This window comes from Passer montanus, unplaced genomic scaffold (assembly GCF_014805655.1).
Source record: "Passer montanus isolate IOZ18808 unplaced genomic scaffold, ASM1480565v1 scaffold15, whole genome shotgun sequence".
NCBI lineage: Eukaryota > Metazoa > Chordata > Aves > Passeriformes > Passeridae > Passer > Passer montanus.
In genome coordinates this window covers 3,503,954-3,520,212 of record NW_024362051.1, presented here as the reverse complement: position 1 = coordinate 3,520,212, position 16,259 = coordinate 3,503,954, and the positions used below count along the sequence as shown (strand labels likewise).

General features: G+C 37.2%; 1 protein-coding gene across 3 annotated transcripts in view; it reads left to right on the top strand.

Annotated features, from left to right (window-relative positions):
• GABRA1 (gamma-aminobutyric acid type A receptor subunit alpha1) overlaps positions 1-16,259 on the top strand; it is a 41,691-nt gene that overhangs the window by 12,030 nt on the left and 13,402 nt on the right. For all 3 annotated transcript variants that reach the window (XM_039701583.1, XM_039701584.1, XM_039701585.1), the window contains exons 4-7: positions 4,418-4,485; positions 9,066-9,286; positions 10,871-10,953; positions 15,486-15,629. In XM_039701583.1, the coding sequence (XP_039557517.1) occupies positions 4,418-4,485; positions 9,066-9,286; positions 10,871-10,953; positions 15,486-15,629 (516 nt within the window). The remainder of the gene's footprint in view (positions 1-4,417; positions 4,486-9,065; positions 9,287-10,870; positions 10,954-15,485; positions 15,630-16,259) is intronic.

Genomic DNA, 16,259 nt, shown 5'->3' with positions numbered 1-16,259 from the left:
AGGTGGGATGTGAGCAGCTTTGAGCTGTTAATTGGCACATGCAGGTCCCAGTAATCTCACACAGACTGCAGTGGCTGGTCACAGGACAGCTCACTCTTCTCCCTTTTGATCTCTGCTCTTACTAATGCAGCAGCACAAAAGTCCTATGAATGCATTTGTTGTGGTTCTTCAACCAAAATACCTCACAGGACATAGCTGGGCTGATTAGTCTAAGTGTACACTGTACAGGTATCACAGTTCCTTTCATTCAAAGCCAGAGGAAATGTCTCCTCCATATTAATAATTATAGCACAGACAGACAGGAGACATGCAGGAACAACAAGTGCATTACCAAAAAATAGAATTAACTTAAACCACCGAAATGTGCAATTCAAATAAACCTTGTGCTGAAATACTGGCAGATCATAAAGGGAAATATTTCATGTATGGTCTCTCCTGATAAATAGGCTTATTTCCTGCTGTTAAAATAAATCTGTATTTCTTATTTTGTTCTCAATTTATAATCCAGTCACAATTCTAGCAATAATGAGATCCCTGGGAGTTTAAATCAAAATATTTATTGTTACTAATTTGGAGTTTACACTAGTCTAGCATCATTAGCAAAACACAATATTTGTAAACAGTAAAATTACAGTAGTTGAGGTTGACTGGTGCTTTCATAGCTGTACCTGGATCAGTTGCCCAAAGCTGTGTTCCACAGTGTCTGGGTGTGGTGCTCAGCTGCTTTTTTGCTGCTCAGTAACTACTTGGATCCTGTGATTGCCTTATAGTCAAACCAGTAAGTCATTATTAATTTCCTTAGGGTTTTTTAGTGAAATTGTTACATGTTCTACAGATATGCCTACATGACTTGCTCCTGGTTCATGAGATAGATGTCACAGTCAAGAGACACAGTTATGCATCTTTAGAGCTGCTGGATTTCTCTTCAGCAATCCAGTCAGCTCCTGACCTGAGCCTGGTTTGGTCAATGATTAAGACTTTTCTCCAGTTCTCAGAGATATTGAGAAGGTTTTGAATACTGCTCAGGATTTGTGGTTCCTGAAAAAAGCATTCTGAGCATTTGAAGCACAATTTAAGCCTTCCCATGGTAATCAAGATGCAAATTGAACATGGGTAACCTTGATTCTAAATATATATAGCTCAACTGTATTAGTAAACACATGTCCTGTGCAGGGGTGACTCACAACTTCTGAAGCACTTAACTAAGCACAGTTGAATCATCTAATTAGTGAAACAGTAAACAAAAAAATTCAAAACTTCCATATGGCTTTAGAGCGAGTAATCTTTCTGTTTTGATACACACTTTTTCATTGGTCTTGAAAGTGAGGCACACACCAAAGAAAAAAAAAATTGATTGGCGGTCTGTACATTGGTTTATCTGCCTTTGAGGGGATAAGGTGCACTGCAAAAGTGTAATCAGTGTGAAAATAACAATCTCTTCTGAGTTCACAATGTGAATTTTCTAATTTTCATGTGATTTATGTGCCACTTAAATTATTTTGAACATTATACATAAATAAAAATATCACTTATTTTTTCACTCCCTTGGAAATCGTCCTTCTTAGTGCAAAAGTCTTAAGTTTCCATTTTGTGTCCTCAAGTGGTTTCCTTAAGCCTCAGCCTCTCTTCCCTGACTACACGTCTCCCAAAGCCAGAATTGGGGATAGCACAACATGATATTTGCTGCTGATTTAAAGAACATATTCTGTGTTTGTGCAGACAAGCCAGCTCAATTATATTAAATAGAACCTTGCTCAGAGCTGGGACCCTTAAGGGACTCACCATCCTTCTGTGTTTGAAGAGCTTCTAGAATCTTCTCTCTCCCAAAGTGCCTCAGAGGAAGGAGGACAAGAGGGGTGAGGAGCAAGGATGAAAGATCTTTAAAAGCCATTTGAGATTCACTTTTCACTGTGTAAAATCTGATAGATTTCAGGATGATATCAGTTTCTCATCTTAAGGAAAGGTGATTGTGTAGCTGGAGTGAATTCAGCAGTGTTTTACTGGAGCCTGTGGAACCTCCCTGTCCTTTTCCTGCCCTCTGTTTCCTACACAACCACAGCCTCTTGTACTTCTGTGACAGTGATGGGCTGAAGGACAGAATCATTTCCTCCCAAGCCAAGTAATTTCTGAGCAACCATATGCCTCTTTCAGTTCCAGAAAGTCAAGTTCTCACCACAAGCTTCTTTAACTCCAGAGACAATTAGATATCAAGAAAATACTGAAATTTAAGTCAATTGAAAAGTTTGTAAATAACTATGAGGTCACATATTAATTCAACTATGGACACCTGAGGAGGAAATTTCACCTATCCAGTGCTTTTCTCAATAGCCACTGTATTTTGTACACATCTCAGTCACAGATATAAAGAAAAAAAAAATTAAGCAGTTCAGCCATATCACAGTATTTTACTTTCCTTAGTTTTGAAAAATACATTGGAAATGTCACCATTTTAATCAGTCCCGAAGATTACTTTTGATACCACCCGATTTTTGCATTAATTTATTAACAGAATATGGTTCATCAACTGCATTCCTAGACCAACTAAAATCATTCCTAGACCATGTAGAACCAAATCTAATATTACTTTTTGATTTTTGCTGTCTCACAAAAGGACATATTTTATTGTATCTATACTAGATATTTATAGGAAACTGTTTCCATTTTTATATCTTTAGAAGTTGCACACCTTTTTTTTGAATGAAAGTGAAAGACCTGCATTGTGGAGCACTGATTCTCATTAGAACTTTTTCACAGATACAGAAATGTATATTGTAACTGGCTGCTTAATCCTGAGTCTTTTTTTTACTTCCCTTCAGTCTGAATTTTCTTGTCAGATGGAGCAAATTGTATATAAACAGTGCAAAGTCTTTTGAAATCAGACGTTTGTATTAAATTAGTGGGAGTTCATTAATTATTTTGCAATATTTAAATAACATTATACAAATTGCTGCACATATATTTCTTAGTCTTAGGAAAATTTTTGTCTGCTGCATGTCTGCTTACTATACATGTACTACAGTGCTTTCTTTAGGATTACTTTTAATATTCCAGATTGCTCAATTTATTTATTTTTGAAAGTAATTTCAGAAATGTTATCACTCGTCCATGTTTGAAACATCTACCAAAGCCCCTATGCTGGCTTGTGGAGCACAATAGTAAATGTGTTCAGACTTACATCACAGATTTTGGGAAGCTGATGGGGTTAGCTGCACTCAACACTGCTTGGATTCCTGCCTCCAGGTGGTGTTACTCCCTGCAGCTATATTTAATTCAATTTAATTCAGGGTTATTGTGATATATGGCATCCTGGGTGAATATTTTGCTGTGTGTGCCCTAGAGAACACCAGTGTGCTCAGAAGTGACTGGTCCTGTGTGTGTGTAGAGGGAGAGGAGAGGAAGGGGGGAAGTTCAGCCGGGCTGTTTCTCAAAATGTTTTTTGCCAGTCCGTCTAGAGAAGTCAGATGTTTGATCTCTTTCTTGAGATCAACACCAGTTAAAGCATCTCAAAGTGCTTGTGACCACTGAAATCACTGGTTTCTTCTGAAATACTCAATGTCATCAAGATTGCTCAATTTATTTATTTTTGAAAGTAATTTCAGAAATGTTATCACTCGTCCATGTTTGAAACATCTACATTCTGAAATGCCCAATGTCATCGTGCCATGGAGCAAATGGACATCCTGGAAATCATGGATGGGTCCAGCTTTATGGTGCAGCAAATGCATGTAATCTATGTTATGTACATGTTACAGATTTCTGAAGTACTGTTTGTACTAATCTCTCATTTAGGCTTATATGACTGAAGAACTTACTTTCTGAAAACATTTACACAGATGATTTCAGTAGGGAAGCTTAGCCGATGTTTATTTGGAAAAGTTTTAACTCCTTTTTGTTTACTGAAGTAAAGTGTAATTTCTAACTCATACCAATAAAGTATATTCATGTTTGTATACACCATAATGTATTCTCTCTCCTTCTTCTGTGTTCTTGGTCTCAATACAACATACATAACTTGCAAGCCCAAGGTTAATTATTAGAGACCTTATTTTAGCTTGCCCAGAGACTAAGTACCAAATGAGTTATTAGAGTATTGTGTACAGTATTAAGCACTGGTTACAGTGTCAGACAAGATTTATCAGTCAAAGAATGAAAATGTTTCCACAACAGCAGAACTGTTTCCACTGCAGCTACTGTACCTCAAAAAGTTCTCTGGCAAAACTGTAAAAAAAAAAATCCCATTGACAATATTGACTGTGAAATTACTTCTCCAGTAAATTCTCAGGATTGTATTGCAGACCAATTTCAGAATGGCTAATCAAAGACAATAATTTCTCTATTTATTGTGAAAATTGGTACTGGTTAGATCTAATGAAGGCTGTTTATAGACACTCACTGTCCTAATTTCCTGCTTCACCAGAGCGTGTAACTGAAGTGAAGACTGACATCTTCGTCACCAGTTTTGGGCCTGTTTCAGACCACGATATGGTAAGTGATGGCCTGAATTTCTACAGCACTCATTTTCTCTTGCCTTTTTAATTTGGAGGATAAAAGATCTATGCAATAACTTATTTACCCCTTTTAAGGCTGGGCTTTCTTTAAGCCCTTGATTTGAAAATGCCATCAGGTTTTATGTGCTACCGTTCCTGCTGCTGTGACTGCATTTAAGTGCCCTGAAATTAGAAGCCTCAGTGACTTTAATAACGTGTTTTAACAGACTTTATATTTGCTACATAATATATTATGAAATGCATTAGGGTTTGGATCTGTATTCTTCTGAGAGTGATTGCTTAGGTCCTTGCTGGCACATCACTGATCCAATTTGCCAAGAAAGATCATCATCTTAAAATGCAATTAACACTTATGCCTATGGTGTGACATCTGTACAGTCTAACCTGTATTTTTATATTAAAAGCTACTGATCAATGGAAAGTGACTTTCCTAGATCTTGGCTGCTAAAAAGAGAAGATTAATGAGAGAATTAGTGTCACTTCTTTACGGAATGAATATTAAAATCAAATTGCCAGATAACTGCAGGGAATGGAGATGTTCAGAAAACTGAATGAAGATGTTGTGAGCCCTGGTCTTAAGAGATACCAAGAGTTGTGTAGCAATATGGATAAGGTACTTAAAATTTTCCATATAAATGAGGTTTGCACAAGTAGCTGTTGAGAGGGGTAAAGCCTGGTCTGCTGGATGCTGTGTTAGGATGAATGCTAGAAACATCCTCCTTAATCTAAACGAAGAAATGAAAGCAGTTCAAACTTGTAGCTGGCTACATTTAGCTAAACACACTTAGCAAAAGAAAGATTCAATGAAAAAAAAGAAAAAAATAAGTAAAGGGAACAAGTTCCATTTCTGACTACAGAATTGTCAGCTGCTTAATTTGAACTAAAAATGTAGCTAAGCCTTAAACACCAGGATATTACAGGTTTCTGACTACTCAAAACAATGCTAAAGAATAGAAAACCAGAAAAAGTAACTTTTACATATGAAAAGACATAATTTTTTAATTTCATGGAAAGCAGTACTTATAAAAGTACAGTTAAATTTATAAATGCCATGATACCCATACAATGTTGACTCCTGTTTTTCAGTCAGTTATACAGGAGAAATAATTCATCATCCTCTTAATAAAATGTGTGACCAAGAAACACAGAAGCAGGTGTTCATATATTTTGAAAACTAAAGAATTCACAGAAAAGTATTTAGTGTAAAACTCCTACTCACCTCCCATAAAAAGTAATGTGTGTGCAGCCCACTCATGTTAAACCTTTGCTTGAGGAACTAGGTGTGAAACCAGAGACAGAAAGTTAAATTGAAGAGTTTACCAGAACCCGGAGTTTATATGAATTTCACTACACCGTTTTGTGGATTCACATTTCTCTGAGCACAGACAGGTTGGTAGCAGACACCCTCAGCTGGGGCTCCCCTCATCCCCCATGTGCAGCCTGGGCTGGGGGTGTGGGAGGCTTTTGGCAGGCAAGGGGAGGATGAGCTGTGCCTGAGCCTGGGCTGGGCTGGCCAGGGGCTCCTGCAGCTCACCCTGGGTGTTAGGAAAGCCACGCTGGGCTGCCAGCACACCTCAGCCATCTGTTTGCAGCATCCAGGGAGGCACTGGCACGGGTAAGTCAGGGTGCTCCCACCCACTCGCAATACACTCTTCTAAGAGCAGCATGGACATAAGCTCTTCTTCTATAAAGGGATTGTCTTGGCTTGTTCTTATAGTTGTAAATAAAGTTAAATGGGAGAAAAGCATTTTTTAAAATAAAGTCATCTTTTTTGGAAGAATTTGGCAGGTTTTCAGGCATGCTTACATGGTGGATTGAACTGAACAAGAGATACCTGGCTATTCTCATACAAACTGTCATTTTTGTGAAAATTTTTGATGTATATTATTTGTAATAAGAAGCGTTTCAAAATTAACTTTTTCAAAAAGACAGAAATTTTTTTTTCTAGTAAACCATCATTCCCAGTTTTTTTGTACAGTAAGCTTTTTGGGAATGATCTATCTTACTATCTTTATGTACAGAACCTCATGTAGACCATATAGTGGTCTACCCTGTGAATAAACAATCTTCTGGGAGAAGTATTAGAAGAGTAAACTAGAGAACATTTAAGTAAAAGTGTTATAAATATTCAAAACCATAAAATTTATTCAAAGTGCAAATAGGAATATTCTTTTCTTAACCTCCATAGTGTGGAATGAAGAGTCTCTGCTGTGGAGAATTTATTCCAAATTCCACCTCACTCATATGTTTGCACATGGGCCACTGCTATTGTACATAGTCTAGAGAAAATCCTTCTGCTCCCTTGTTCTGTATGCCCCTCTGCTGTAGAAAAAAGCCTTAATCAGAGCATCTGATGGCTCGGCCCTAAAGATCAGCTGTCTGTCAGGATTCATTTGAGGAGAATTAATGTACATGCTTAAGTGGGTAGTGAAAGCTGAGGAGCTGAGATATCTCAGCCAAAATTAATTCACTCTCTATGGCGCGATGACCTGGGATAGGGAAAGCTTCAGCCTGTGCCAGGCATGACCTGTCAGCTACTTTTTAATTGAATTTTATCTTAAGCTGTCAGGACCCTTATCAAATCTTTCTGACTCTTCGTCCTTTTCCAACAAATGAACCTCGTGTTTGTATGAAATGAAAAACCAGGCTCTCCTTTCTCAACCTGTACCACCTCCCACTCAGCCCCTTTGCAGCTGAAAGAGAAAAAGGGAATGGCTTTTCTGCTGAAATGATGTCACCTTCTGGGCATGTCTTTTACCTTTCCCATGTGTGTAGGAGGAAATTTTCTTGGTGCTAGTAAAACACGGAAGAAATCCAAAATTTTAATGGTGGATACCGTCTCCTACACCTCCTTCTCTCCTAGTCTACTGCACAGCTGGGACAGGATTTGGTCACAATTCAACCTAAGGCCATGACCCAGCAAAATTCTGAAGCAAATAATTGGTTATAAGTGCAAACTGTTTTCACAGAAGCTGAATATACTCAGGCTTCAGCAGTTCACTGAGCAAGTGATTAAAAAAATATAAATACAACTAAATATGCACACAAATGATTCACAGGTCTGAGATATAAATAAAATTAAATTAAATTTAAAAATCTACCAAAAGAACCCAAAATTAGAACAACCCATGTAACTACATTTCCATGTCAAAAAATGTATTCAGGCATTTCATACCCTAAAAGCAGGAAAAACACACGTCAGTAAGAATCACCAATCTTCCTTGCTAATATTTGCACAAGGAATAAATAGCTCAAAAGTGCTTATGTTGTATGGAGTGTTGGTGCTTGTTAAAATGAAAAACACAAATCTAAAGGAATTTGCTGTGGAGAAATTTGCATGCTCCTTCTAGAATGTTTCTGTTCACTGTCATGTTTGCCAGGACAGCTCTATTCCTTATAGCTCTGTGTGCCTTCACACACAGGAGTTCTCTCTGTTCCAGGATTTGGTATCTCCATTTGCAGGAGATCTCAGCAAAGGTTCAATTTCTCAGCCAAAAGATTCCCATTCAGAGTAACTCAGAACCATGTTTGGGTAACTGCTTTTGATGTTTATCAAAACATCAAAGATGGAAGGAGCAGGCTAATCTCATACTGAACTTCCACGTGAGGATGGAATTTTCCCCTGAGGAACACTGTACTATGCTGCATTCACAGTTTTTCACATTTTCACCCCATCTATATTTTATGTATAATATTCCAACGTATCATTCTTACTTTCACCCTCTCCCTCTTGGTTCCTGTTGCTTTGTCACAAATATTTCTTTCATTTCATGGTGAGTGTTGGTTGTTCTGGTTGTCCCCATGCCCACTGAGTCAGCCACTGCCTCTCTCCTCCTGGCCCAGTCCCTGTGCAATCAGTCTGTCCCTCTTGGCCCAAGGGTGCCCTCAGCTCGTGCTCTTTGTACCCAACCATTTCACCCAATAAACACTACACATCTCACCAGTCAGACCATACAATTTTAGTGAACTGTCAACTTTCTGCAGGTTGGTTACAGGTTTATGCTAACATAAACATTTAGAGACATTTAGAACAGAAGGCTGTAGTAAGACCCTGCCTCACAAGGCTTATTTTACTCTGACACACATTTCCTGTGCCACACATACTGACCACCTATCAGCAGCTTCAAATTACAGTTCTAGTGGGAATTATTTTTGAATTTTATATATATATATATTATATATATGATGTATAATATATAATATAATAACATAGAAGGTATTTTATAATTATTATATACTATAGTATAATATGTATTATATAAAATTATATATATTATATAATGAATTATTTTGCTTCAATTTTATTACATCTAACTCATGGGAAACTTTTGAAATACTTCCTGATGTTTATTGTGTTGAACACAGTAATGGTATTGTAGCTGTTTAATAACCAGCTTCAGGTACATTGTAAGTAATACAGAAAATAAACATTCTGAAAACGAATAATTTCATTAACAGTCATTTTGCTTCTAGGGAATGGTAAGAGCACACTTTTCAAGTTCTCATATTGCAACATATGCCATCATAAGTGTTTCCTTTTTTTCTGAATTGATGTAGGAATACACTATAGATGTATTTTTCCGCCAAAGCTGGAAAGATGAGAGATTAAAATTCAAAGGACCAATGACTGTTCTCCGATTAAATAATTTAATGGCCAGCAAAATTTGGACACCTGATACCTTTTTCCACAATGGAAAGAAGTCAGTGGCTCATAACATGACAATGCCAAATAAACTATTACGAATCACAGAGGATGGGACGTTGCTATACACAATGAGGTGAGCCCTAAAATATTACATCCTTAATTTAGTTTTACAATTTAACTTGTGAAAGCATATTTTTATGATAGGAAACTGGTTCCTTTTTGAGTATAATTTGATTCCTGCTTAATAATTATTTTCACAATAAACCTTGGGATGATGGGCAAATGGAGCTGTTTGCAGTGTTTATTTTCCCTCTCCTGCTGTGCTACCTCTACAGTCCCTGGATGCATCTTAATGCTTGATTTTAAAAAGGTTCTTACAGTATTAGGAATCCATCAGTTTGCAGAGAATCTTGATATGGCATTGCTTTCAAGGATTCCATCAGCAAGTATAATAAAGCCTGAAAGTTTAGTATAATCTGTACTCCTAAATTGTGTGCAAGGGTCTTTAATCTTTGGATCGTATAGAAAGCAGATTCTGAGAACTAACGGATGCACAGAGAATTCATTGATCATTCTTAATATTTCTTGTGCTTGGGATTATAAAGCATGACAGCATAAAAATAGACATTTCTTTTTCCATTGATTAGCATTCAGAAAGTTAGGAGAAAAAAAAATATTTTTGTGCTGACAGCATTCATTGGAAATATATTATTCTCTTCATGGATAACTGAACTTTAGCTGTCCAGTTGTTAGAGGAGTTAAATAAATCCTTTTGAAATAATGATGATATACAGTCATGCAAACATTCTGGATTAAAAACCTACAAATTAAAAAATGAAAAAGAGGGCATGTTGTCTCTATAAAGCTGCACATCCCCCCTTTATGACTCCCATGGAATCAAAACAAGGTATAAAGGGACTCTGACGACTCCAAGCCAAGATGGATAACACAGTACATAGGTGAACACTGAGTTTTCTTTAAAAAAATTTCAAGACATTTTTAAAAGCAGTACAAGTGTTTGGAGAAAAACACATTCTCCAGGCATTTGGAATGTTCAATTTATTGTGCAACATCTTTCAAGACTGGCTAGACTGAAGTAGAATCATCTTGGCTGGTAGCTACACAAGTCCATGTCGATTTTTCTTGTCTTTCTAAATGCTCAGCTGTTAGGGATTTAATCCACAGAAATACTATCTTGGCAGCATATTGTTCACATGTGTCTCTTCTTTTGATCATAACCATTCCTATTTCCTCACCTTTGCAAGTGCCTTAATGCAATCTTCAGCCTACTCTTCAAGTATTACTGTTCATTCTCTGCTGGTGTGTGGTATGTGACTGTTTCTAGTTCATTTAATCTCTTTTATTGAGAAACATGTTTGCACTCTAGCTGATAGCAATGAAATGATTTCAGCAAATGTCTGAGCATCCAGAGTGGGCCAATTTAATGATGGCAGCAAGGAAGCAATTGCAGTTGCTAATAGATTTTAATCCTCACGCCAAATGAGAAGCCTGAGCATGCCTCTGATGGACCGTGAGGAAGGGCAGAGGGGCAGAGCAGTTGCACCCTGAGCCAGACCATTCAAGTCCTGTTGTAACGACTAATTAATCACATAACAGATACTGTGCTGTACTTATGCTATGTGTCTTAATAGAAGTCTATTTGCTATTTCTATGAAACTAGAATAAATGTGTCCTTTTGCTCATTAATCCATTATAGATTGACTGTGAGAGCAGAATGTCCAATGCATTTAGAAGACTTTCCTATGGATGCACATGCTTGCCCCTTGAAATTTGGAAGCTGTAAGTTTATTTTAAATGGAGGTTTCTCCCATTTTTAGGCCACTTTAAAAGAGTATTTTGCAACTGAGAAAACCTCGAGGTTTTAATCTTGTGTATTTTTCACGTTTTTGTCAGGGTTGTATCTTTATTCTTTATATATATATAATATAATGGACCTCATTTATGTCTCTTAAATATCCTACAATGTGATGCCTGGACATTCACCAAAGATGAAAATGACAGTGTTCTAAATATCTAGAAAAGTAGTTTGTCACATGGAAAATGTTGTTAATCTTGTTTCTTTTGTTTTGTTAAAACCCAGTATCAGTCCTAAAGAAAAGCAATATATGCTATGGATAACTAAATTCATTTAGGTGAAAACAGTTTTGCTACTGTAGTCTTGGTATGTTTAGATCAACATTTTTCCTAGCATTAGATGATACTCATATACACTCATGGAACAGTTTTGGAAGTGAAAAATCTCAAAAATCTCCAAATAGAGTTCTACACTTCCAGCATACATAGCCCTAGATGAGAGAACATACTGAACAATGTCATTGAAATATAATTGAAATCAGAATAATTGAAATCAGTGCAATCCCTGACAAAGCTTTTGATAAGGTTGAGAATTTTCTCCAAAACTTCAGTGTGAATAGCAGCCAGCCTGACACTTAACTAAACATACATAGAATTTTTGGAAATAAAACATTGAGAAAAAAAATGACGATCTGATTTACTCTAGTTTGTTTAACACAAACAAGGAAGTTAAAATATATGGAAGATGTAATAGTGTACAAATTGTTTCCTCAATGGCTACTTTTTCTCTAACAGAGTAATGAGTCGTTTCACTGGTAATGGTTACTTAGTGGCTTGATCAATTTTAGAAGTCAACAAACAGAAAACCCAATTCATTCTTCACGTGGTACCCGACAGGGTGATCATTTACTTTGGGCTGAATAGGTCTGTGTTTGCCTTTAGACAGCAATGATGTTTTGCCTTTAAAGAGCTGCTGATCTCCTAGATAAGGCTTAGAGAACAAAAAGCTCATACAACCTTGGAGTATAACTGACAAGAATAGTTTGCTCCTTGATTGTTAAGTTTTCTAAGAGAGCACTTACAATAAATCTTTGCAAATATCTTCTGAAAGAGCGCGGAGTGGGGGGAAGCTTTATTCCAATTTATAGCAGGACAGATACTGCAGTGAGTTCTTGATTAATAAGAGATTTGTGCACCCAAGATCCCAGCGAGATCAGGAGTGGCTGCAGGATGGAATTTCTTTTGATGTGCTCACTAAAGTGTCCCTGCAGGCATCGTGCAGGAACTGCGAGGCAGGGAGATGGCTGATGCTGCAACAAACCTGCTAATGACAATTTAAACCAGGACCAGTTTCCCAAAAAATTTGATTTACTAGACTGAATTTCATAGACACTACAAGACACCTATCACCACATCTGTGCATCACTGAACCATAGCCCAAACACCAGACCTTCCTTAGTCTGAACAATATTTCCCATTCTTTTCCTACACTGAGTTCTTTCTGGCTCACTGTGTCCAGATTAATGTACTCTTCATTCACACAGTGCACAGCTTTCCACATTACTGAGGACATTTGCTCAGTTAAATGACTAAGATTTGCAGAAATTATTAAATAAAGAGGATAGATAATGTGGATTTGCATGAAAGTCCAGAACCACACCAGAAGGCAAGCACAAGATAGCAGAAAAACATGCAAGTGTATCTGCATCTTTTGTATCTAAATTGATATTGTTATCCTTAAAAACATATTTTCATAATATACTTAATTTTCTTAATTGAACAAAAAAATCACAGATATTTCTGATAGAAAGACCATTTCTTACACCACTCAAAGGCAATAACTGATGTTCTAAACTCAGAGTATAACTGTGGACTGTCATGTTTTACAGGGTTTGTTTTGTTTTTTGTTTGTTTTGTTGTTTTGTTTTTGTTTTTTTTTTTTAATGTGAACACTAGTGTTCTATGGCAGCTCTCCTAAAAACAAGTAACTACAAATGCTTGGAAAGATCATTAGACAAAATCAAGGAGTTCTCAAGGCAACTTTTCATTCAGCCACTAAATTCAGGAGAGCTCCTAATTTGGGATTCTCATGGAGAGGAATTCCTTCTGTAACATGGTTTTAGTGCAAACACTGCATGAAGAATTCACTGTTGGAAACAGCCCTTAAAGCTGGATCTCCCCCTTCCTTCTCATCAGGTCATATGCTATAATTATTAAGTTATAGAATATTTCTCTCAATATTTCATTCTTGATATAAATAGAAATATCTCCAACAGGACAAACGGCTGGACCCAAGCAAGTTATGAAAGAGGGAGTCACTGTTACACATAAAAAAAGAATAGATCTTATAATTAATTTCCACTTTTTAAGTGAGAATCATATTTAAATACATTTGGGACATTTTTGTCAAACTAAAGCAATTAATTATAATCATCTTAATGGACTGGAAAATTTACTGGGAATGAATTTAATTGTCACAAAATCCATTCTTAAAGTGCAGACTACAATCTAACACTTAGCTCCCCAAGGTAGTGTTTGCCTAGCTCCATTTGTTTTAGATTAAATTGGATAAGAGGTTTTTTATGTCCTCCACTGTTACTCATCACTGTTACTTCTTGGAGCTGGATTCCTAAAAGCCTCACAATGAAGGAGTTGCACATCTCCTGTGGACTCTGCCCATGCTGTAGGGACCAATAAATGTTTGACCCAGCTCCAAGGCTAAAGTGATTTGCCAAAGAGCAGCTTAAGCTAGAGGTTATTCCAGTGTAAATTCAATGTGACAAATGCAAAAGAAGTTCTGGAACAACAAAATGCCATATGTTGGCAAAACAAAATCAGAAGGGCAGATGCTCTCCTCAACTCTTACCACAAACATCTGATTGTCAGTTTAAAACTGAGGCCACTCTGGAAACCAGCAGTGACAGGAGCAGATGGCTGCATTGCTGCTTATGCAACGTGAATTGGAGGCTGAGGGGGGCAGCAGAATTGAGCACCAAATCTGGCAGCTCAATTCTAGCTCTGCCCAGTGCAGCCCCTTCCCTCTAAACCAATCCAGTCATTCTCAGTAGCTCAGAAAAGCACTCCCCCCTCTTCCAAGCTATTCTCATATTCCAGAACAAATGCTTGAAAATTAATTTTATTACTGTCTTTATGTGACTAGATTAGCAAGTCAATCTCTGTGTTTACTCTGGCCATTATTTTTAAAGTCAGAATTATTAGGACATAGATTTGCTTTTGCTGTTGACTCCAAAAAAATATTCCATGTTACAGTGCTTAGGGAATATGAAGCCCAAAGATAAAAGCACCCTTCAGCTTCAATAATGCAGAATCAAATGCCATGCAATTAATTTACCAGCACATTCTACCCAACCAACTCCTCAATTAGTAGCTGTTATCTCTTACACTGATAAGGTAAAATTGCTAACTCGCAAATGAGGTCAAGTGAATCAAATTCCTTCCTTTCCCTTCCTGCTTGTCAATATGAAAAAAAGGACATTTTCATATTGTAGGTAGAATCCTTCTGTTATTTTGGATACCCTGAGATGTCCCTTTCTGCTCCAGCTGCCCTTGGTGGGTGCAGGCTTGATGCAGATTCTGGCCACACATTCATCCCATTCATGCCTTTGGGTACTTTTTAGGTGTAAAGAATTACATGAGCTGCCTCTGTGTAGCAAATTAACTCCCACCCAACTGCTCTGAGGGAGAGCTGCCAGATTCCAGACCCCACAAAATGACAGCAGAATTTTACTGTGGAATTAGGATTAAAAATATTTATGTGTAGCTTGATTCTGGAAAGAACATTAATAACAGCACAAAGCTCCTCAATGGCAAGTGTAGATGCTACTGAATTCTCTGTGTAACACACCAGACTGCTTGGGCTTGAAGAGCCCACAGCACTTTTCTTTTGTCTTGCTCCAAACTCAAGTTTGAGGACTATTCAGAAATAACCAAAGCCAAAACCAAAAAAATAGACTAATTGTGATTTAAAGTTACTTTCTCCTAGGCAGCCTCAGAAGTGTCTGCTAGGCCCATTTTGCAGCAAGCACAGTGTGATGGGGCATGACCAAAGGGGAGCTGTAGCCAGGCTGAGGATGAGAGGATCACTGAAGCCACTCTGAGAAGGATTTACAGAGGCCCAGACAAGATCACACTATGAAAAATTGAAAAGTTTGGGGCTCATCTTTCTTTACAATAGCTAGAAGTTAGAAAAAGCATTGGGGTTCTTGCATACTCATGAAATTCCACTTCTCACTCTCACTTCTTTACATATATATAAGAGAGAAATATATTCATTCCATAGAGGACCAACCTTAATCCAGCCCTACAGCAGATATTTAGCTATTGTGTAAAAATCAATTTTACTTCCTATAGATAAATTCCAGTAAGATAGTTGCGGGTTTCTACAGATAATTAAAGAGAATTAAATATTCAAACTACTGCTCAAAACATTGTTCTGACAAAGCCGTAAGGCAACAGAAAGTGCAAAGCTTAAATGCAATGTATTTCTTTCAAATTAGATGCTTACACCAGAGCAGAGGTTGTGTATGAGTGGACACGGGAACCAGCAAGGTCAGTGGTGGTGGCTGAAGATGGCTCTCGACTGAACCAGTACGATCTGCTTGGACAAACTGTGGACTCTGGAATTGTGCAGTCCAGCACAGGTCTGTGACAAATACTCTGGAAGGGTGATATTTAACTGTCAAAACATAATTCAGAGCAGGATTAAGAAATACAAAGACATAAGAGTGAGGGGTAAATGATAATATATGTACTTCAGATTGACTCGTAAAAGATAATACATCCTGGGATTATTTTCCTGCTTCAATTGGTGGTAAAAATATTTGAACCATTAAAACGCTTGCTACAGTGTCAGATCTAGCCAGAAAAAACAATAATTTATGTAATAAAGAAGCACTCCTCATGTTTTTCTCATATTTGCTTACTATATAGGCTGATAAAAATAGCATAACAATATGAATCCTCAAAGATCATATTTCTGGGGGCAGTGAAGTCGCTAAAAGCAAGTACAGAGTTTCTCAAGGAAGTATTTAGAGAATGAAAAAAACTGTCATCAAACTCAAAACCATCTGTAACACCCAAAGATGATTTCCTTTAATGCTGGCACCAGCTTTAACTCCAAAAATTTAATGAGGTACAGAAATACAGCTGACATTTATAGTATGACATACCTGTGACCTTGAACCTGGCTACAGCCCTTTATTTTTTAACGCAGTGCTTGTTTCAAGATGCAAATTTTTTAAAGTTTATTTTCTAATAATTTGGATGATCTA